We start from the raw sequence: 24,859 nt of genomic DNA on the forward strand, positions 1-24,859 counted from the left end.
TTTTTGGCTAGGTAAGTTTTGATCAAATTTTAGAAGTAAGATGATGCCTGAAACACAAAAATCGCTCCTCACCCTCTCTGAAGGTCTAGGGCGAAATTTATCCTGAGTGCAAATTCTTGTTTTGAGAAGGCTTGCTAACTGGTTCCTGGCCTTGAGAGTGACCTAACTCTGCCTTGTGAAGTGGTTGAAGACTTAAATTTTGAATAATTTAGCCAGAAAGGGTGAAATCGCTCCTGACCCTCTCTAAAGGTCCAGGGCGAAAATGTTATTTAAGGCATATTTGTCACTGACTTTTCTAATTTGTTTTGTGTAGGATCTCCAGGAGGGATGATTGGACGTGACTTGATGCTTTTGAAGATTTGAAGGCATGAAAAATGATGAATTTTGAAGGCCAAGGGAAAAATCGCCCCTGATCCTCTCTGAAGGCCCAGGGCAAAATTTAGATTTCCCTCATCTTACAGTGAAAAAGGGACCAAGTGTTGGACATGAGTGGAAAATGAATGACTTTCTCCATCCACCTGAAGGGGTTTTAACTTGAGATGATGAAGGATCTTGTTGGAATCATCAAAATCGCTCCTGACCCTCTCTGAAGGTCCAGGGCGAAAAAACTTATTAGAGTCATTCTTGACCTTATTTGGTCAAATTGAGATATCAAAGGCGTGGTGGAGGACGAAATGAGCGTGATAAAGCATCCAGACTTGATTGAAGATAATGAAATGATGGAGTTTTGCCCAAGAAGGGTAATTTCGCTCCTGACCCTCTCTCAAGGTCCAAAGCGAAATTCTTTATATGCACATTTTTTAGACCTTTCTTGGACATGAACTTTTATTCATAGCTTGAAACAAGATGAAATCTTCCCTAGCAAAGGCATTTCATGATGAAAAGTGAAGCATTTTGGTCTAGAAGGCAAGATTCGCTCCTGACCCTCTCTGAAGGTCCAGAGCGAAATTTTCAAAAGGCACATTTCTCGCTAGGTCAAAGTGATTTTTTTATGATTGGAATAGATGAAAGCAAGTGTGTTTTACCCATTGAATATAATTTGGACGATCAACAAGGAGGCAATCAAGCCAAGTTTGAAAAGTCGCCCCTAACCCTCTCTGAAGGTCCAGGGCGAATTTTTAAGTTTCTCTCCTTTCTTTGAAGAATTAAGGCAGAATCTTGCTTGGATGAGTGAGGAAGGGTGTGTTTTGACTGTTGAAGATAATTTGGAGGGCTAGCAAAAGGTGGATAAACTTGAATTTGTAAAATCGCTCCTGACCTTCACTGAAGGCCCAAGGCGAAAAAACCTAAAATCCAACCTTTTCCTCCAAAATTAAATGAAGCTAAGCCTAGACACAAGTTGGAAACGGTGTTTGAAATGCCTTGAAGTGGAATTGAGATGCTAAGAGTACAAATGTTGAGGACAAAGTGAAAAATCGCTCCTGACCCTCTCCAGGGGTCCAGGGCGAAATTTCCAAAAGCTCTCACTTCCCTTGTATTTCGAGATGGTATTTTTGTTTCCAGGACTCAAAAGGGAGTGGAGAACAGTGTTCTACGCCTTGAAAGTAATTTCAAGTTGAAGTGATCAAGAATTTGTGCAAAGGACTCAAGATCGCTCCTGACCCTCACTGAAGGCCCAGGGCGAAATTTGCAAACCAACAACTTCCCTTCAAGATCGCGCTAAGGCAAGATTGTGCTAAGGTAGAAAGGTCCTCCAAAAACGTAATGAACAAGGATTTACCTCCAAAGCTTGATGATCCTGGCCTAAATTGCAAAAGTCGCTCCTGACCTTCACTGGAGGCCCAGAGCGAAAATCTTTGAGGTCCTTATTTTGCATTACAAAAGCAAATCAAACATGCATAGAACGAGTGAAGGAGATCATCGCTTACCCCACAAGGTGAGTTGGCAATTAAATGATGAAGGATTAAGAGCAAAGGTGAAAAATCGCTCCTGACCCTCTCTGAGGGTCCAGGGCGAAAAAATCCTAATAACACTTTCCTCACAGAGATCAAGTGAAATCAAACTCAAAACTCCAATTAGAAATGCCATTTAAATGCCTAGATGAAGTTTTGGGCAAGAGAAATGAGGAATGCAAGAGCAAAATTGAAAGTTCGAAAAAATCCTAATAACACTTTCCTCACAGAGATCAAGTGAAATCAAACTCAAAACTCCAATTAGAAATGCCATTTAAATGCCTAGATGAAGTTTTGGGCAAGAGAAATGAGGAATGCAAGAGCAAAATTGAAAGTTCGCTCCTGACCCTTGCCAAGGGTCCAGGGCGAAGTTAGTAGCATCCTTTATTTTACCGTATTTGAGCATTGATATTCCCCAAATTCCTCAAAATTTCGAAGCCTTTGAAAAAGAAATTAATTAAAATTAAATTGGCATTTAATAAAGGACATATTGACATTCAATAAATTAATTTTGAGCCTTAAAAAATTGAACTTTTATTGTTAAGGCATGTAAAATTAATTTTTATGAAATTAAAATTAAATATGGAGCGCTTAAGGTCTTATTTTTATTTATTTTATCAAGTCGGCCCCTCCTTTTTGCAATTTTATTTATTTATTTAACCTCTTTTTGCCAAGTCGGCCTAGAGGGAGCAAAGGGGTGGGCGCTCTATATATTGGAGGTGTTTTTTTTTATCATTCAAATCATTAAATCATTGCTTCAAGTGCGAATTTGGAGAGCAAGGAGGTGCGAAATCTGGTCTATTTGGAGCGAATTTATTTCAATTGTTGGAGACTAGAAGGAAGTGGAATTGATTCTTGTGAAGACTAAAGGAGGTGCATTTTATCCAAGGGAGAGCTTTGATCTACATTTTGCCTAGCGAAATTCACCTATTTTTGCATCATTCCTTAGAGTTTAATACTCAAGAGGAGGTATGGCGAAATCATCTTGACACCATTGTTGAAGATTTGAATTTTGAACTTCTGTTTTGAGAAGACTAAGTGTTGATTAGTTAATTAGGAAATGATAACTCTAGACTTATCATGAACTTTCCTAATTAATATCTTTAATCTTCCTTTTGAGTCTTAATTTCTACACATCAAGATATAATGATTGAAAACTAATTTTGAAATGTTGTGTAGGTGTCAAGATGGTGACTCCAAAGGCAGGAGCATCTACTAGTTGCCTTGCTCTCATGAAGGAAGATCAGAAGAATGAAGAATTGGAGACTAGGATCGTGTCCAAATGGAGCAATATCGGAGATACCAACTTGGGAAACTTCAGTATGAAGAAGTTTCGAGAGGTCCCCTACATTGGCAAGCCATCACCTGTCGCGAAGAGAATAATTGAAAGTGGCATCATCAAGGCGGCCGATTTCCCTCCAGCAGTCCAGTGTAATGCGCTGATGATCGAGTGTGCCCGCCATTATGACTCACAATCAAGATCGATCGTATCCAAGGAAGGAAACACTTTGGCTTACCTTTCAGAGGAGGCTATAAGTGAGGCTCTCCATCTTCCAGAGCATAAAGATATGATTTACAAAAGCCTAGAGGGAGCCAGGTCAATGTATGAAGATGATCCCGACACTTGCTTGAATCTCATCAATAAGAATTGGTTGCTAAAAAGTCGTCCTCGCCTGAGCAAGATTCCCAACACACCACATAGGATCGACTTCCAGGAGGAGTACAGAGATTTGATAACTTTGCTCAATCGAGTTACAAGGGCTCCTCAAGCCTTCTACTTCGAAAAGTGGATGTTCTACTTCATCCAAGTGATAGTCCAAGGAAAAGGAACGATTCATTGGGCTAGAATTATTAGCCATTGCTTGGATGTGCAGTTAAGAAGACTAAAGCCTACCAAGTCGTTCCACATGAGCACATACGTCATATATGCCTTGATCAGGAGTTTCGAATATGCAGGGCTACCTCACAGAGGAGTGATCGGAAGAGGACCCGGAGAAGTGAGAGTTTGTGACTCTTATGTTCATTTGCATCATCCCCCTAGAGGTGACTACAAGTTAGTCAATGACACCTTCACGATGAACATCACTAGGATATTGCAAGGTGGGATTCACAATCGACTATCTCTGGATGCACAAGAACTTGTGAAGAAGCATGGTGCATGGTTCATCCAGTTTCAAAAGTTCACATATATCAGAATTCATGGGTGTCCTTCACCTCCCTACATGTTGCCAAGGTATCCGACAGATAGGATAGTGCTACATGAGGTGACCAGACAGTTGGCAGTTTATGCAAAGGCATTCAGACACAAGCATGGAAATGGAGTTCCCATGCCCATCATATTGGGGAATTCAATTGAGGTATGTCCTAATACTCAAGCCTCGGAAGATGCAGAGAAGGAATTGGCTTTATATTCATTCACATTCTTCGCCTCAAGGGAGAATTTTGATCCTCATGGTTATATGGAGGAGACAGTTGGTAAGAAATACAAACACGAGTTTCAGGTAGAAGACTTTTGGATGAATCTCTCGAATGATTTTGAAGTGAAAAGAAAGATGCATTCCAGATTACCTTTAGATTTCATCAGGAAATGCAAAGTTTACAGAGTAGCCGATCAAGCTCAGGACAATGGCAGACATCTCCAGTCATCCTATGACAAAGAAGATAAGAGAGTGAAGATAGATTGGAGCGAGCCTGAGATTTCGAACTTGAGAGCTTTGATGGCTCTAGTTTTGTCATGTACTCGCAGATGGGTGGATGTACAACATCAGAAGTTAAGAGAGCAGAACATACCAATGACTTTTACTTTGGAGGAAAGGTCAGAAGAAGGAGGAGCGAGCGCAAGTGAAGACAATTCTCATCCTAGAGGCGCAAAGAGGAAAGAAAGACCTGAGAAAAGAGAACCTTCCAAGAAGAAGCAAGAGGCCAATCGAGATCGTCCATCAGGCACATCTTCTCGACATGGAAAGAAGGCAAGTCAAGCTGAAGGTCAAGAGAAGATAGTACCTGAGATTGATGAATCTATGGAATCCATGGTACAGAATGATAAGCCTGAAAAGGGGCAGACACCTCAGCATTCATCAAGTCAATCTCCCCAAGTTGATGAGCTACATGAAGAGAAGAATGATGATGAAGCGACATCTCCTCTTCGAGAAGATGAACCATTGCCTAAAGAAATACAAGTAAGAGAGACGAGATCTGCCATTCCGGATTGGTTAAAGGAGAGACTGACGAAGGTGATTGTGGTTGAAGATGAAGATGATGTAATTGACTTAGAGAGCCTTATAGGAAATTCCCAAGAAGTAACCGAGAAGAAGAAGGCCACCAAGATGTCCAAGGTGATAAGGGATGAGGCAGGATCCAGGAAATTGCAGATAGCTACACTAGTAGTGGACAAGTATGAAGGTGAAATTCTTGCAGAAGAGTATGATGTAGAAACATTCGAGCTTGGTCCCCTCACTACTAAATAGGCACTGGATGAGGCAACTGATTCATTTGAAGCACTTAAAGACAAGCTTAAAGAAGAAATGGAAAAGAATAGAAAGCTTGAGAGAGAAGTCGGTGCTTGGAGAGGCTACTTTAGTCATCTCAATCAGCCCTTGGGACGTCAGGATCCGGCAGTATCTCCTGTGCAAGCACTTCCCCTTGAATCAGTTGGCGAGGCAGAAAGAGTCAAGAGCTTGGTTCAGCTTATGAGCTCTTGGATTGACAAATCCCACATGGTAGCTGTTGAATTTACAACAAGAATGATGAAAACAATCCACCGAGCTATCCAGGTCCTTGAGATCATCCACAATCTAATGATAACTGTAGCCGCTTTCCCTCATACTAGAGATGTTATCATTCCTGTTCTGCAAGTAATCAGGCAAACACCAAGGAAAATCCTAGCACAAGAAAAGATAATGGATGGAGGAGCTCATAACCTACTTCAGTGGTCAACTCTACTCCAGATGAAAGAGGTTCTTTTCGAGGACATCAACACCAAATGCAATCAAGTTGAAGGTGTCATCCATCCAATTCAGGATAAGGTGTTTGAAGTGTTATGTACCATTCTTGGCAGGAGGATCAAAGTTGAGATGGATGTGGACCTCCATGAGTTGGAAGAGAGAGTCAAGGTCATCTTTTGCAAAGATGAGAATGTCATCACAGATGAGCAACGGGATCTAATGTTCACTACTATGCTCCTGATTGAGAAGATCAAAGAACTCGAACCTGGATGGGAAACGACTCTTCTCACTGCCTTTGACCAGGTTATCCACTTGGAGGAGCAAATGAGGAATCTTCCCGAGATTCCTATTGCTGAAATTGAAGGAATTGTGTCCAGATTCGTTGCATATGCTAAGAAAGAGCATTGGAAAGGGAATAAGGTTCTAGAAGAAAGGTTGTTATAGAATGATGTGGCATCTTAATTATCATTGGTCTATGTTTCCTCGATTTTTGTGCCAATTAAATATTTGGCTATGCATTTAATAATGTTCATCTAAAAGGGGAACTTTTGTAACAAACCCTAATTAGGGTTTAGGTGTCAGAATCTCGGCCGTTGATCTTCTTTTGATCTGGGCCGTTCATTGTAATTGAGGATGCTATATATACCCTCACTCATTTTCATTTTGTCATTAGAGATGAGATATTAAGGAGATAGATAGTTAGAGCTTTGGAAAGAAGACAGTTATTTTGTAGCAAGATTGAGTATTGAAGAAAGAATTTCGAACAATTGTTGTCTATTTTGGCTTTGAGATCAATAAAAGATTGAAGTTATGGTGTTTTATTGCAATTCTTGTGGCTATCTTCATGGTTGTTTACTTTCTTGAATCATTCTCAATCGAAGTAGTATTTAAGTTTGAAGGACTAAGTGTTGTGCTTGATCTTTGGTGAGATTCACGTTCCAAACCACTAGCTTCTTACTGATTGTAAGGACGCCTTGTGTGGTCAACTGGAGATATTGAGATTGCTTGAAACTTCAGTCATTATTGAACTATTGATATGTATCCTTGTGGTAGTATCTATAATTCTTGATGATTTGAAAATCACTAATCACCTTAGAAGATCGCATCAATTCTAGTAGAGTTGTAATTCCTTGGCAATACTGAAATTGGTAGAATCTTACCAAGTCTAGCCTACATTGAGTCATTCTTAGGATTAGATTAGAATTCATCTCTTGAAAACCCTACCTTTTGATCTTTTTTTGAGAAATTGTTAGTGTTAGGAAATTCCTATTCCTGCAGTCAAGTAAGAGTAACACGGACCAACTTTTAAAGTGTGTAAGACCCCTTGAAGAAACAGCATTCACAACGACCACTGGTGCTTATCCACACGTAGAGATCCTACAACGAAGAACCTTGAAGTCACCCTGATTGATCCTTTTTCGCGATATCTTCAGCATTCAGAGGCTTTACTCAAGAGAGGATAAGGTACCCTTGGGTATTTTATTCTGTGTTTGATAGTGTACAAAATACACGTCAACACTTCCCTAGCTAAGAGGGAGTGTTGAAACAATGTAGCTTCGGTAAGATAAATGATTGAATGAGAGATAAATGAAGTCTCTCATTCAATCATCTATCCTATCGATAAATCTACATGCTAATGGTAGACATCATAATCATCTTTATAAGCATTTCTATCATTGATCGAGATATGATCGCATTTGCTATGCAGTGATTTCATTTATATGTTGTGACTGTAATCGGTTCTGCATATCTATTCTAGTTGTCATATGACAACACTAATTAGTGTTGTCATATGATAACTACAATAGTTATCGTATTAACATATTTTTGCTCTTATACCGATCCATAATCGGGTTGCATTTACCATCGATTACCATGAAATAGCATTAAGAATAAACCGATTAGTGATCGGTTAATGATAACTAAAATTGCATTAGAAACTAACCGATTCATTATCGGTTACAATGATAATCAAACCGCATTAAATCACAAACCGATTGGCATTGATTATCATTTGTTATGTATCGGCATTTATATTAACCGATAGTTATCGGTTTGCTTTCTGAAGAGGCACCACCCTTGATCAAGACATGTCTTGATCGGACATGTCCGGTCAAGGCATGCCTTGATCTTACAAGGCAATGCCTATATTTATTTGTCGTAAAGAATGCTTGAGAAATATTGAAATCAATAAATATTATCTACAGCCACCTGCAAACAAAGAAGTTTCAGTTCATAATCAGAACTAACTAGAGAGCATACATTAATAGCATTGAATATTGTCTAAGGAATTAAAAGAAAGACAAAATCCTTAACATTCCACTTTTGAACATAAATTTGAATACTTTTACAGATTTCTTAAAATCTGTGTGTTAATTGTATTTCTGGAAGTGTGAACTGATACTAACCAATTTGTTGAGTGTTAGCTGTCAACCTAGGACTTATAATTCTGCTTTACCTTCAGCATTTTAGTTGCTTATTCATGTTTCTGGTATCTACATGCTGCTGTTACATTAAATTCTGATGTTTCTGCCTTGGTGTCTGGGATTTAATTTAATTTTAATCAGATATAAATTGTTGCACAAGGTTTTTTTGATATTTATTTCTAGATTTTTGTGCAAGTTTCAGTTTAGGGTTTGATTAGTCATTGTAGCCACATCCACAAATTCAAAAAATTACAAAAAAAAATCCATATATGTGCATTCATTTTCAGTAGACTTCTTAGGGTTTAATTTTCAAATTTAGGTACTTATTTTCAGCTGTTGGTTTCAATTATTTTCTAAAAATACCAAAAAATCAAATATTTCCTAGAATCCTAAAAAGGGGCCATTACATGACTCTAGGCTATAAATAGCAAACAAATAATTAAAGGCAACCTCATGCTAAAAATAGCATAGGCTATAAATAGCTTCAGCTAAAAAAAGAAAATCCTAGAATATGCTCTACTCTTTAAAAATAGATGGCTAAATGCCATTTTTAGCATGGGCTGAAATTCTAGATATATGGCTCTAGATTACTTTAATGATTTTGTATAATTTCCTCTAATCATAGTAAACTCTCTAGAAAGTCTTGAAAATCTACTTTGATGTTTTGAATCCCTTTGATAGGCATGCACTTCTCCTTTACACACATACCGATACATTAAAACGAACTTTAATCTTGCACTTTTGATTTCCTTTGTATAGGCATGGACTTCATCACCAAGTACACACCTGACGGCATAATTTTTGAAATTGGAAAAATTCCTTTGGTGAGTTATGTGTCTACATCCTCAAGTGCACCTATACAATGTATTTTTTTTAATATCTAATTGTTCCTTTATATAGGTGTGCCCCTATCACAAGCACACACCAGATGATGGCGTTTTCAAGCTTTGCTCTATGCTAAACAAATTCTTTGTTGGCGTGTGGACTAGCACTCAAGCGTGCATGTGACAATTGATTTGAACTAGTTTTTAATTTTTCCCTTTATTCAGGTGCAACCTTCACCCACCTGAAGAATAATTTGTGGCCTTTACTCATAAGAGATCAAAGGGACCACTGGAAATAGCATTTCAAAACATGTTTCAAGAGATTGTTGATCAACACATAACAAGATGTGTTTATGTGAATGGATTGGCATTCAATGTCGTTTGCTCACCATATTGGCAACAAATGATGAAAGCAATTAATGAGGCTCCAAAAGGGTACAAGGGCTCAGGTTATGAGAAGATGTGTGGCACCTTATACAAAAAATAGGTAAAGTTTGTGGAGGATTCCTTGAAGCCCATAAGGGATTCTCGAGCTGCAACAAGGATGTCCATTTCTAATCGATGGAAAGATGCAAGAAAACAGCCATTGATCAATGTTATTGCAGTGTGCCCTACAGGCACAATGTTTTTTGAGAGCAATGGATTGTGAATGGGAGGTGAAGGAATGTGTATTTATTACTACCATTCTTTGTCGAGCCATTAAAGAAGTAGGCCCTTGAAATGTTGTGCAAGTTATAACTTGTAGAGTGGTTGGGTTATTATCTAAGGAGCATTATTCACACATTTTTTGGACTTGTTGTCTACACCCCCATCCTTATGCTACAAAAAATTGGCACCAATATTGATCGGATAAAACAAGTGTATGTTGACAACGAAGAGATTCCAATGTTATTTACCAACCACCAAATCTCACAAGGCATATTTAGAACATTCTCAAAATTAGAGCTGTTGAAGGTAAGTTAAATATGTTTCACTTAAATAAACTTCTTTTAATTTTAATTTTTGTAATTTATTTTTAATTTTGATTTTTAAACAGGTTGGTGAGACTCATTTTGCCTCCAAGACAATTATGTTGAGACTACTTGTGAAGGTTCATGAGGCACTTTATAACATGGCCATCAGCAAAAATTGGTCCATATGGAGGCAATCTAGCACTACAAGGGCAGCTAAGGTTAAGAAAATGATCCTAGATGAAATTTGGTGGGATCGTGTTGAGTATCTCCTCAGCTTCACTAAGCCCATATAGAGCATAATTTGTTACACTGACATGGATAGGCCTTGTTTGGGTGAGATATATGATGGCATTGACTCAATGATTGAGAAGATAAAAGGCATCATAAATACAAAAGAGCAAGATCCTAAAGAAACTTTCTTCAAACAACTACACAATATCATTAAAGAGAGATAAAACAAAATGACCACTCCGCTGCATCTTCTTGCCTTTACTTTGAGTCCCAAATATTATAGTGTTGAGCTACTTTTTGTGCACAATTGACTACACTCAATAAAGGCAAAGGACTTTGTGTATGTGCATTCAAAATTGTGGCTCCTTGCACACAAACAAAGTGGTTATGAGGAAGGGGACATGAGGAAGTGGGATATTGAGCCAAAGCATGTTGACTTGGATGCTCTCACTTTCCACTTTATTGCACTTGATGTTGATGATGGGCCAACTAGCAATCATGATAGTGCTAGTGCTAGTGCCAATGGCACTATTTGTGGCTCTTCCAATTTGCTAGTACCCACATCATCTAATATGGATCATGATGATGATATTTTTGAAGATTAATATGATGATAGTTGATCAATGATGGCTGATTTTTGACTCTTAACATTATTATTTTTTAATTTTAATATATTTCATGACATTCGAGTGATTAATTGACATTGGAATTTTTTTATTTCTTATGGTGGTTTTGTTTATTATATAATACAAGATGCTATGTGTGGTGTATTTTGAACTTAATTACTGTTGCAAAATGTCTACATTTCAGATTTCATATGTTTTTGTGTGGACGAACTCAAAACAAACCCAACTCCAAAAAAAAATTAACCAAACCCTTGTACCCAAACCCGAACCAGTACCAAGACCAGTAATTTAGAATTTTTTATGTGGTTCTGTTTATTATATGATGTTTTGTGATATTCTAAACATAATTCCTACTTTTAGGTTGCAAATATGTATTTACTTATAATTTTAATATATTCTTGTAACATACCCAAAAACAAACTCAACCCCAAAAAAGTTTGCTGAGTCCACATGCCGAAGCCCCATTCCCAAACCCAAACTAGCAACATTGGTTGTTATAAATGAAAGATAAATACTATATTTTAAAGCACATAAACTTATAAAGGTAGATATTCTGTTCTTTCACCCATTATGGAGTTTCATAACAACCATAGGAGGATCATATAATTAACAAAAGCTAGTACAGTGTAATGTCCCCATTTGGGATTTACCATCATTTATCCTGAAACAACGTTTTTAACTTAAAGTGAGAGTTGTAATATATTAATAAATATACTTTATCAAAATTAAATATACTTTCTTATAATTTTTAGCTTAAAATTCTAAGAATAGTTCAGATGATAGACTTATCTTGATAGCTTCTTATGAGTAAATGATACTTAATCCCAATCTGGAAAATAGTCAATAAAAGGAAGTATTCTATACAATTTTCTTCATACTAATCTGCTGATCTATTTCTCCTTCAATTAATTATGACTTCATAACAAATCACCACCTTAGTAAAAGCATTGTTGCAACCAATGTTAGCATCATTCCACGTGGAGTTTCTTGTACTATGTCCTCTTTTACAATCCATGTCTCCTACGAGCTGAGCTTCCCTATTATACATACAAATGTGCCCATATTGGATAGCTTTCTTGTTTAAGTGCCCATGCGCTTAGTTTCTTCATAGCTCTGTTTAGCATACCCGGTTGACAATGATTGGTGGCTACCTTGTCTCCTTCTACAATGGTGGTAATCAAACCTGCGACTTGCTTCTCCTTTACTTCCCACTTGTTTATTGATACTTGGTCAAATGCCCAACTGGAGCAATCCAATCCATATGAGAAATAAGAAAATAAAACTGATTCCCTTAATCACACCTCCTCATGTTATTATGGTAACTTCTTCCTTGATTAAGACCAATGGTCCTTAGTGAACAATTAATTGTTATTTCTTCATGATGATCGCTGGATAGAGACTTGTTTGCTAATGATTATTCCCAACCAGTCCGTCGGTTTATGGAAGGTAACTTCTTTGTGGCATGGCATCTACCGATCGATGTAATGTCTTTGTGGTATTCAAGGCAATCAATGAATGTCGTAATGATACTCCTCCTTTTTTCTCCTCCCCCTAGAATGAGGTCGGTGTCTCTTTAATATGTTCCAAGAGGATGCGAATTGAATGGTTGCAGCCGTTGCTTAGGAATGGACACAATACTTTACTTAATCATAGCTCTCCATAATCGGCTTGATGTTCTAATCGCAGCTTTCCCACTAATGTTTGTTATTTGTGCAAATCGTATTTGTTTAATTGCTTCTTGTGCAAATAAAATCACTGTTTGTAATCAACGTATTTACTTGACATTATTTATGCTATCCTTACGACTCAACAAGATATTGGTCATCGAAATTCCATGTAGAACATGACCACGGAGGTGGCAACAATGCACATTAGCTCTAATCATGCTTTTCTGACAGCAACACCTTTGTTAGCACTTGTAGTTCCACTTGAATATTGCATCGACCATATTATTAAGATCAGTGATCATGCGAATTCATGAATCAAGATTATAGTTCGCTTTCATCGGCTCTATATGTATTGTTTGGTCATGGAAATCACTCTCCATATATCGGGACTATCTCCCTTCACCATTTCTTCAATATTGAGAGTATACTCTGAACTTCCAAAGTCAATAGTATTTAGAAGGCCGAATGGAGACTCCCATTAAATCATTTGGTAGTTGTAGTCTTGTGGTTATGTAGTTCTTCCTGTTATTGTTCTTAAATTGATTATTAGCAATCTCTTAATATTGGTTGTATTCCACGATAGGCATGACTAACCATTTCTTTAGTAATCGGTGATTATCAATTCTATTGAGTCATCAACCTCCTTATCGCTATTAGCAAGATTACTATTATCGCTGTTAATGCATGATAGCTTCGGTAAGATAAATGATTGAATGAGAGATAAATGAAGTCTCTCATTCAATCATTTATCCTATCGATAAATTATGATGAAAAACTTCAAGCTATTGATCATTCATTTGATGACCATTCTTCATTTGTATATGTTCAATCTACTTAGTTCGATCAATGCTTAACTATTGATAATCATCCTATAGCATAGAATACTGATTAATATCGGTTTACATTATAACATATGGATCCCGATTAATATCGGTTATCTTATTAAACAGTGAACAATAATGGTTATCGGATTAAACTAATAAACACCGATTGGTATCGGGTGGCAAATTAAGCATGCACCGATTGGTATCGGGTTAAGTATACACCGATCGGTATCGGGTGGCAAGATAAATATACACCAATTGTTACCAGGCTGTTAAGTAAAGTATACACCGATTGTAATTACAACGATAAGCCAAAGGGTGCGATCAAGTAATGTCTTGATCCTCCCTGCTTGCATATACATATCAATCGGCATTTGTGAGAAGATCATCGAAATCAATAAATGCTCCTCTCACCTGCAATATAAAAGAAAATAATCAGAGTTATCATATTAAATAGATAATACATAGTTAAAAGGAAAAGAAGTTAGAATTTTACTTGCATTTTGAATTGAGAATTGAATAACATTTACATGGTATCAGAGCTATAGTTAAATCAAACCTGAGGCTGTTCAATTTTGTGGAAAATTCAAAAACAAGCATTTACTCGACATCACAATTCTTCTGATGGCTAGCGCTATCAGATTTGAAGATAGACTCAGAGGAGGTGATGACTTCTTAGCATGGAAGTTCAAAATTCAGATGATTCTAAAAGAAAATAAAATCGAATCGTTTGTAAAAAACTGAAACTGCACAACCTGAGACTGAACCTGACAAAACAACTTGGAGAGAGGGAAATGAAAAGGCCATCAAAATCATAGTTGATGGGGTGAGAAATAATATTATGCCCATCATAAGGAAACATGAAACGGCCTACAACATGTTCAAAGCACTTGAAGATGCATTTGAGATATCCAATGCTAGTAGAACCTTGGTTTTAAAAAGAGAAATAAATCACATAGCCATGATCAAAGGAGAATCAGTCAATGCCTACTTCATGCGAATATCAGCCCTAAGGGATGAACTAGCAACTCTTGGATATGAGATCCAAAGCAAAGAATTAACACTCATTGCTCTAGATGGGTTGCCTAGTATATGGGAAACATTCGTCCAAGGCATCAGTGCAAGGGATGAATTTCCAAAATTCGATAGGCTAAAGGCTGACTGTCTCCAAGAAGACTCAAGACAAAATAAGAAAGGGATCAAGCAAAAGAATATAGATGAAGATCTCCAAGTTCTAAATACAAACTCAAACAAGAAAAGCAAGCAGAAACAATTTAGAAAGAGAAAAGGTCGTCATGGCAAGAACACCTTCAAGAAGGACCTTTCACAGATTCAGTGTTACAGATGTGACAAATTTGGGCACTATGTTGCCAAATGTCCAGAAAGAACCAAACAACAAGCCACATTTGCCAAAACAAGAAAATCTAAAAGGGAAGAAGACCCCAAGAAGTATGTACTCTATTCAGCACTCACAAACCAAGCATCAAACAAAGTTAACTCCTGGGTGATCGACAGTGGCTCATCCAAACACATTACAGGATTCAGAGAAGTGCTAGACTCCATGAAAGAGGAGAATGATGAGGAAGTAACTATCGGAGATGACTCCACACATCCAGCCAGAGGAGTTGGAACCTGCACCATCAAACTAAAGTCAGGTGTATCATTACAACTTAAAGGAGTACTATATGTCCCAGGCATCAAGAGAAACCTAGTCTCAATATCAGCACTGGAGGATAATGGATACAGAGTGACCTTCATGGACAACAGAGTGTTGGCTTGGCCAAAGAATTCATCCATCAAGAAAGCTAAAACTACTAGTCAAAGACAAGGCTACTTGTATGAGCTATGCACAGAGCCCAACTTAGTCCTAATCCATGAAACTACAGATGCTAATGAAGTTTTGCATAGAAGACTAGACCACCTGAATTTTAGAGCTTTATCATCAATGGGAGACCTTGTCACAGGCCTACCTAAGTTAAAGCAATATCATTCAGGGGCATGCAAAGGATGTGCCCTAGGTAAAAATACTAAGGGTTCTTTTCAAAATAGTACTAGGAAAACAAGTAAAATCTTAGAGTTAGTTCATTCTGATGTATGTGGACCCATGTCCGTACCTTCTTTAGGGGGATTTTTGTATTATGTAATATTTGTTGATGACTACTCTAGGAAAACTTGGATCTACTTTCTTAAATGTAAAGAATCAGAAGAGATCCTCAATAGGTTTAAAGAATTCAAATCACTAACAGAGAACTACTCAGGAAATTAAATTAAAACTCTAAGAACTGATAATGGGGGGGAATACACATCAGGATTATTTAAAGATTTTTGTAAAAATTCAGGGATTAAGAGGGAGTTAACAATACCTTATAATCCTCAACAAAATGGGGTAGCTGAGAGGAAAAATAGGACAATCGTTGAAGCTGCCAAAGCTATGATTCTTGATCAGAATCTAAATATCAATCTTTGGGCAGAAGCAACTAGCATTGTTGTATATATTCAAAACAGATGTCCTCACTCCCATCTTGAAGATAAGACCCCTGAGGAAGTCTTTACTAAATCAAAACCAGATATCAGCCACCTTAGGATATTTGGATGCACTGTCTATATTCATGTACCTAGGGAGAAAAGATTAAAATTAGAGCCTTTTGGAAAAAAGGGAATCCTTGTAGGATATAGTGAAACCTCCAAGGCCTATAGGATCTATATACCTAGTCAAAAGAATATTGAACTAAGTAGGGATGTGATCTTTGAAGAAGACTTAGCCTTCAAAAGAACCCAAAGCTCACTAGAACCTGAAGTCTATATCCCTACCCCTAGCGTAGATGAAGATCCTACTCCTAGGCTTCAGAGGGAGAATCTTGAGGAAACTATAGGTGAAACTCAAAACACACCTAGGAAAAACCTCAAGAAAAGACCACTATGGGCCACCAAGACTGTAGCACAAGCTCAAAAGTTTGTTGCTCCTTCAGGAACCTTCAGGGAGAGCAAAAGGACTAATAAATTCACTAGCTATGTTGCCCTTATGAATGATCTCTCTAAAGCCGAACCAAACAATGTATCAGATGCACTTGAACATCAAGTATGGAAGGATGCCATGTTTGAAGAGTATCAGTCCATTATGAAAAATGATGTTTGCGAGATTGTTCCTAGGCCAACTAAGAAATCTGTTGTTTCATCTAAATGGCTTTTCAAGATCAAACATGCTGCAGATGGCAGTATTGAAAAACACAAGGTTGGATTTGTAGCTGGAGGGTTCTCAGAAAGGGAAGGAATAGATTATGAAGAAACATTTGCACCTGTTGCCAGGTATACATCAGTAAGAGTTGTACAAGCCATTGCAGCAGCAAAGGGGTGGAAGGTACACCAAATGGATGTTAAGACAGCATTTCTAAATGGTGAGATCTCAGAAGAAGTCTACCTAGAGCAACCTGAAGGGTTTGAAATTCATGATGCAAAGTCTCATGTGTGTAGACTCAAGAAAGCTCTCTATGGGATTAAACAGGCTCCCAGGGCCTGGTATGAAAGAATTGACACCTATCTCTCAAAACTAGGCTTCTCTAAGAATGATGCAGGTCCTAATCTCTACTACAAAAGAAATAAAGGTGATATGCTATTATTGATTTTATATGTTGATGACTTATTAATCACAGGAAATGATCACCTTATAGACCAATGCAAGAAATATCTATCCAAAGAATTTGATATGAAGGACTTGGGACTCCTTCATTACTTCCTAGGATTGGAAGTATGGCAGAATTCTGATAACATTATACTAAACCAAGGAAATTATACCTTAGACATTTTGAAGAGATTCAGAATGCCAAACTGTAGGCCCATGGTCTCTCCTATGGAAACCAATTTACATAAACTTAAAGAAGCAGCAGCAGAGTCATAACCAACTAATCCTACTCAATACAGACAGATGATTGGGTCCCTGATGTACCTGGTAAATACAAGGCCAGATATCTGTTATGCAGTTAATGCTCTAAGTCAGTTTATGTGTGAACCTAAGGAGATACACCTGGTTGCAGTAAAACACATTATGAGATACTTACAAGGTACCCTAAACCTTGGTCTCAAATATGAGAAAGTTGATATAGACCTACATCGATTTACAGATTCAGATTGGGCTGGAAGTGTGACTGACAAGAAAAGCACTTCAGGGTGTTGCTTCAATCTAGGTTCAGCCATGATATCTTGGATCAGCAGAAAGCAGTCTTCTGTAGCTCAAAGCTCCACCGAGGCCAAATACATTGCAGCTTCTATGGCTGCCCGAGAGGCAGTATGGCTTAGGAAGTTGCTTGTGGGGTTGTTTGGAGAACCTATGAAACCCACTGTTGTACATTGTGACAAACAGAGCTGCATAAAACTTTCAGTAAATCTAGTGTTCCATGATAGATCCACGCATATTGAGATTCCATACCACTATGTGCGAGATATGGTGGACAGGAATGTGATCCAATTAGAATATGTTTGTATAGGAGATCAAACTGCAGATATTCTGACCAAACCTCTTTCTAGAGTGAAGGTTGATCACTTCAGAAAAGGTTTAGATATGATAGAAAGGTAATTTGCTTTGTAATCTGTATTTGCATATCAATAAGATGTTTAATGTGTAAACTTCTTTGTCATGATAGGACATTTTGGATTTTATCCCCTGGGTTCATATCTAAGAGGTGACGATCTCTCAAGATAGTGAACACTTGTATGTAGACATTATAAGGTGACGATCTTATGATGTTCAAACCAGTTATCATGTCGGATCTCTGGTGTGTCATGGATGTGCCATGATTGTGTTGTGGTAAGACATTTGTATAAGATGTTAGTGCACATACCACAACTTGGATAAGATGAGAATTTAATCTTTCTCATATGATTATCCTTATGTATTGCATGTTTATGCAATGCTGATATCACATGCTTAGGTGATATCCTATCATCACAAGATTGATGTGATGAACATTTGTATCACGTGTTTAGGTGATACTTCATATCATGTGATTAGGTGATATGATTTTCTAAAGAGTCAGATTGTGTAAAGAATACTAACCATCATTTGAATTGTGATGATTGATATATTGTTTTTCATTTATCTTACCTAGCTAAGAGGGAGTGTTAATGCATGATAGCTTCAGTAAGATAAATGATTGAATGAGAGATGTCTCTCATTCAATCATTTATCCTATCTATAAATTATGATGAAAAACTTCAAGCTATTGATCCTTCATTTGATGACCATTCTTCATTTGTATATGTTCAATCTACTTAGTTCGATCAATGCTTAACTATCGATAATCATCCTATAGCATAGAATACCAATTAATATCGGTTTACATTATAACATATGGATCCCGATTAATATCAGTTATCTTATTAAACAGTGAACAATAATGGTTATCGGATTAAACTAATAAACACCAATTGGTATCGAGTGGCAAATAAAGCATGCACCGATTGGTATCGGGTTAAGTATACACCGATTGGTATCGGGTTAAGTATACACCGATTGGTATCGGGTGGCAAGATAAATATACACCGATTGTTATCGGGCTGTTAAGTTAAGTATACACCGATTGGTATCGGTTTGTTAAGCATACACCGATTGTAATTACAACAATAAGCCAAAGGGTGCGATCAAGTAATGTCTTGATCGGTCATGTCTAAAGACATGACCAGTCAGGGCATTGCTTGATCCTCCCTACTTGCATATACATATCAATCGGCATTTGTGAGAAGATCATCGAAATCAATAAATGCTCCTCTCACCTGCAATATAAAAGAAGATAATCAGAGTTATCATATTAAATAGATAATACATAGTTAAAAGGAAAATAAGTTAGAATATAACTTGCATTTATAATTGAGAATTGAATAACATTTACAATCGCACCATCTCTAGACTTGATCATTTAGTCCTATTGATGCGGTAATAATATGCTAGGCTTTGTTTGTATTGTACTATTGTTTAAACTTTAAAGTCTTTCAACATACTAGATTACTAGCATCTTATGATCATATATAACTCTTTACTTTCATAACCGTTCCTTGAGTTGTTCTGAGGTCTCGAATGGGGACATGACATACAGTAATCAATACATGATGTAAGGTACAGTCATAATCAACCAAAGTATAAATAACCCACTTAACACTCCCATTAAATCATTTGGTAGTCGTAGTCTTGTGGTTATGTAATTCTTCCTGTTATTGTTCTTAAATTGATTATTAGCAATCTCTTAATATTAGTTGTATTCCACGAGAGTCATCAACCTCCTTATCGCTATTAGCAAGATTACTATTATCGCACCATCTCTAGACTTGATCATTTAGTCCTATTGATGCGGTGATAATATGCTAGGCTTTGTTTGTAGTGTACTATTGTTTAAAGTCTTTCAACATACTAGATTACTAGCATCTTATGATCATATATAACTCTTTACTTTCATAACCGTTCCTTGAGTTGTTCTGAGGTCTCGAATGGGGACATGACATACGGTAATCAATACATGATGTAAGGTACAGTCATAATCAGCCAAAGTATAAATAACCCACTTAACTAGTGTCTACTGAGTAGTAGTCAAGTGGTCGGTGGGGTTAATTTTTCGCAAATCGCCCAATTTCAAAGCCAAAGAGCATACATCTTTGTACTAATGTGACTATTTGTAAAATAGAAAAAAAGCTTTAATGATTCAATGGTCCAAAAGACATGCAAGGAGTTATTTACCCTCTTTGCCAAAGAATATTAAATATGGCAGAGACCTACTCCACGATATTTACTAGGCCCATTTACCCATATAAACAGTAAATCTAACCACTTCATACTATTTTCTTCATCAGACAGCTTAGACTGTTTCCTCCAAAATAGAAGATGCTCAAATGTTTCAACGGATCAAAAGTGAATGTAGCTTTTTAAATTGCTGTATGCAAATATTTGCTCAGTTTATGTTTTAAATTTTCTTAAGAAACTACCATTCATCACTAGCAACTTTGAGAAGAAGAATATGAACATAACAATTATAGTGAACCCAAAAAGAATCCAACCAACTTGTCAACTTCTTCTCTATAGTTTGCAAATGTTAGTTCAAAATAACAGCACCAATTTATAAAATGGGTCGTCTCTAGAAATTTTTTTAATCTCTTGACAAAACAAACAGACATCACCAAGGCATTCAGAATTTCGTTAAAGCTGACTTTTGTGTACTCTTATTATTTTACTATTATAGATTTGACAACCTTTCTTTTACAATTAAGTACACCCCTTAAGGGTTCATCATTTTATTTTCAAACCATGCACGCTTCAAGTACTGACATTTTTTGTACTAAAAAATGGATTTATCTTGCTGAGAGAAGCTTCACCATCTCTTACTCCGGGTAACAAAAGGCTTGTAGGTATTATTACACTTTAGATTGATCATCATTTCTGCTACTGAGAAAGAAAGAAGAAATAAAATCTGTTGAAGTTTTTCCATTAAAAGCATGTAATTTCTTCGAATCGCAAGCTAACACAGTTATCATATACAAAATTTTCTGATTAGATTGCAAATTGATGTGCAAGGGAATAGGGATTGCACAGAAGAAAAGAAAACAAAAGACAAGCATGGCAAGCAAATATAAAGGAAAAAACAAGCACTTTACAGAGAAAGTAATTTACTATCAAAGATCTAATAACATTACAAGGATTATCATTGCTTTGGCATGAGAAAAAACCCAAACCACTATAAGAAAGAGTATAATGGTTTGACCATCACTATTAAAACAACCTAATGTAAATGTGGACACATGAAAAGATACAACTCCAAGCATCCAAAAAATCCTGAGAAAGATATTTGAATAGGAAAATAGAATGGAGACAGGGATGGGGAACTGAGTAGTAAGAATGCAACCCATGAAATATAGAAAAGGTAATCCTGAGTATGTGCCCCTTGGAATGGTCATTAGTAGATCAATGCACTGTTAATCTATTTCTGTTGCTTCTACATAAGATATATTACTATTGATGCATTTTCTCAGAAGAAAAGCAAAAGACACTAGGCACCGGATAAGTTATAAATCGCTCGAGACAAACTTGAGATTATATCCAGTGTGGAACCTAAATATTCTTGGATCTTGTTTCATATGGATATAATTTTCATATGCAGGCATAAGAAGTCAGATGAACCTCTAAAAAGCAGTCCTACATTACTTTGAGTTATTTAAATGGATTAGTGCTAATAAACGTAGCCAGAAATTTACCATATTTAGTGAACCCAAAAAATAGCGGATGAAATAGAAATGCCATGGCTAAGTCATACAAAACTGTTATTTTCATAACATAATGGTAATTTTTGAGACACACATCATGCTGCAAGTAAATATTCATTGCACAAAATAGTAATCAACAGAGTTTCAAGAAATACCCTTGCTTTGCAAGTGCCTGAAGGAATAGACCATTTCCAGTCCCTACATCAAGCACATTAAAGCTTGCTAGATCTGTAGAGACTGCATCTGAATTTGCCTCCTCTAATTTCAGATTCACCAGATCTGCGTGATCTAAATTACCACCCTGCTTAAGACTTGAGCAAAGTCTTGCTGTCCATGCAGCAACAGTTTCCATAACCTCAACCCCAAACCTGAAATCAAGAAAATGTCAGTCAGTAACTATCTCAGAAACTAAAATCATTTGAAACTATACTCAATAATAATGTGGTGCATTTTTTTTATGCCATTACAAATGTGGGTATTTCTAGAAACAGAACCCAAAATACCTATGTAATTGCAAGTAAGCACAGTCAATTCAGGTTGGTCCATTTGCCTATTAATACTCTATTTTGGACAAACAAGATGCTCATACAAAACATCGACAAAAAATCCAAAATTTGATTTCTTCCAAATCAACTCTAATCCAATCCATTAGATACTGTAAGTTCTAACAGATAACATGAAACACGACAATGTCAACTGAAGCTAGCAGTGTTGACTTCTTTGCCTCATTGTGAAGAAGGTTGGTTTTGATACTGGCATATACATGTCTAGTTACAGAGTTGTGATCAATGATTGCAAATATATAGAGACTTCTCTCTTGAAGAGCGATGGATGAGGGAAGAAGCTATTCGTGTATGCCATTAGTTGTATACCAATTGGTGACACCACCTTTGAGCCTACATTTTTTGAATTATATTTCATTTAGTTTTTTTATTTTCTCTAAATGGTTCTAAAGATGCCTTAGACAGCCACTTGAGAAGATGCATATATATTTCAGTCTCATCAACTGTTCTTGTCATTTATGAATATTAATTGCAAAATTGCTTTCTATTTGCAGAGGATGCATTTACCCATTGCTTCTTATGAATATTTCCTCTCATTCCGTGACATCACATTCAAACAGAGAACAGTAGATGATACACAATTGTCTCGGCATAGTCAAAAGATTTTTAAGATTTGCTGCAAACATTTTCATCCAATAAGAAATGCTAGAGCTTGCACTTGTACTCTTACATATTCAAATAAAGGGGGAAAGAGGACTCTTGTTGGAAATATTGTAGTCATATTGTTGTCATTGATGTCAAAGGCATATGGGAGATTATTGGCATATTATTATTGATGTCAAAGGCATAGAGGCAAAAGGCCAAAGGCCACCAATCGATTCAATCTTTGATCATAAGATAGACTAGTCAACCTTACATGGCAGGGCCTAGATTTCAATCTATTCCTTGATTAATGCTGGCCAAATTTCTATTCATTGGAGCCTAATATAAAGTTAATCTTTGATCATTAGTTATCGGCCAATTCCTCTTTGTATTAGTAATATACAATGGAATAATAAATATGTAAAACATATGCTGGCTGACCTCACATATAAATAATATGCAAAGAACTCTTATCAATGCTGAAGACTGCCGACCTACAGTGCCACTTTGGAGAGAATAAAAGAAATTAAAATAATTATTTTTCTCATACATGGCCAAACCCCTTTGAAGTGGCTGACCTCACATATAAATAATATGCAAAGAACTCATATCAATGCTAATGATGGCCGAACCTGCAGTGCCACTTTGGAGAGAATAAAAGAAATTAAAATAATTATTTTTCTCATACATGGCCAAACCCCTTTGTAGTGGCTGACCTAGTTTGTGAAAAGGCACATGATTGCATATAAATAGAATTGGTTTGGAGGTTTTTTTAAAGAAGGTCATGCAATTCAAATATTTCCGATTTAGAACAGACATAAGGAGAAGAAGCGCAGATTTCCAAAATGAAAACAAGCAGATTTCTAAGAGAGATTTAACAGCAAAATTAAAGCAGATCTAGAGCAGAGATAAAAGTTGAAGAATGCAGCAGATTTATTAAGGACTGATAGCAGATTTGTGAAGAAAACTAAGGGCAGCAATGAGAAGAGATTGATAGCAGTTTGTAAAGAAATCTGAGCAGGTTTATGAGCAGATCTGAAATAGATTTATAGGCAGACCTGAAGGAAGTTTATAGCAGATCTTTCAGCAAGTGTCTAGACAGATTTATAGCAGAATTAAATAGATCTACATTATCTGCTTCTTAAAAGTTGAAATTTCATATTAGATAAATGGAACCAGATAATTAAAAAACTGAAAAATGCTAAGTCTCAGAAGTTGAAATTTTCCTGTAAAGAAATGGAACTAGGTGATTAAAAAAATTGAAAATTAACTTACCAAATTTCACCAACATGGCCATGCTCATGAAAGTTTGCTAGTTCATCTGCATATGCAGCATCCCAGTGACTCTGCAATCCCAACACAGAGGGCTCCACCTCATTATCTTGTTCATCCTTGTCTGAACTGCTCCAAACAAAAGAGGAGAAAGGAGATGATATTTAAAACATATAAAATAACATGAAGTGTTTCATAAGTTATATAATTCAAATCATTTGTGCACCTCATTGACAAGCATTCAAATATTGAACAAAAGATATTAAAAGTTCAGACTCATCAGTTTGTGTTTTTCAAGCCTATTTGCTGACAAACCATGTCATGCAAATATGTAACAAAAAAAATTAAACTGAATTTGGTATTTTCTATTTTAATGCATCTGCAATAAAATGTATCACACTTCCATTTCACTTTCCCTAACTGGAATCCACAAAGCTGAAAAGATGCTCCAGCTACTAACCGCTCAAAGTGAAAAGAAAGAAATCAAATATTGAAAAACGAATGTAACAAGTTCATATTTATCATTTTATGTTTTTCAAGTGTATTGGCAGCCTGTTCTTGCTGTAATCATACTAGCATCATGAAAATTTATCTCTTTATCTAAAGGCAAGTGAACATCCATATCACTGGTTGCAGAGAAAATATCTATAAAAAGCACCTAGCATGTTCTATTACTGCAAAATGAAAAAAAATGTGCCCGATAAATTGGTTCCTTCAACCAAACTGAGAGAGACTCAAGATCTGGATAGTTCAGTTTAGATAATGCATTCACATTATTTGTCTAAATGTCTTCCTAAGATTTTCACTGCACTTAGAT

General features: G+C 36.5%; 1 protein-coding gene across 1 annotated transcript in view; it reads right to left on the reverse strand.

Annotated features, from left to right (window-relative positions):
* Positions 1 to 24,859, reverse strand: part of LOC131048501 (uncharacterized) — a 176,206-nt gene that overhangs the window by 103,341 nt on the left and 48,006 nt on the right. Inside the window, exons 2-3 of the mRNA XM_059214516.1 lie at positions 24,046 to 24,171; positions 21,781 to 21,993 (exon numbers count right to left, since the gene is read on the reverse strand). Coding sequence (XP_059070499.1) covers positions 21,781 to 21,993; positions 24,046 to 24,171 — 339 coding nt within the window. The remainder of the gene's footprint in view (positions 1 to 21,780; positions 21,994 to 24,045; positions 24,172 to 24,859) is intronic.

This window comes from Cryptomeria japonica, chromosome 2, assembly GCF_030272615.1.
Source record: "Cryptomeria japonica chromosome 2, Sugi_1.0, whole genome shotgun sequence".
In the NCBI taxonomy this organism is placed as follows: domain Eukaryota; kingdom Viridiplantae; phylum Streptophyta; class Pinopsida; order Cupressales; family Cupressaceae; genus Cryptomeria; species Cryptomeria japonica.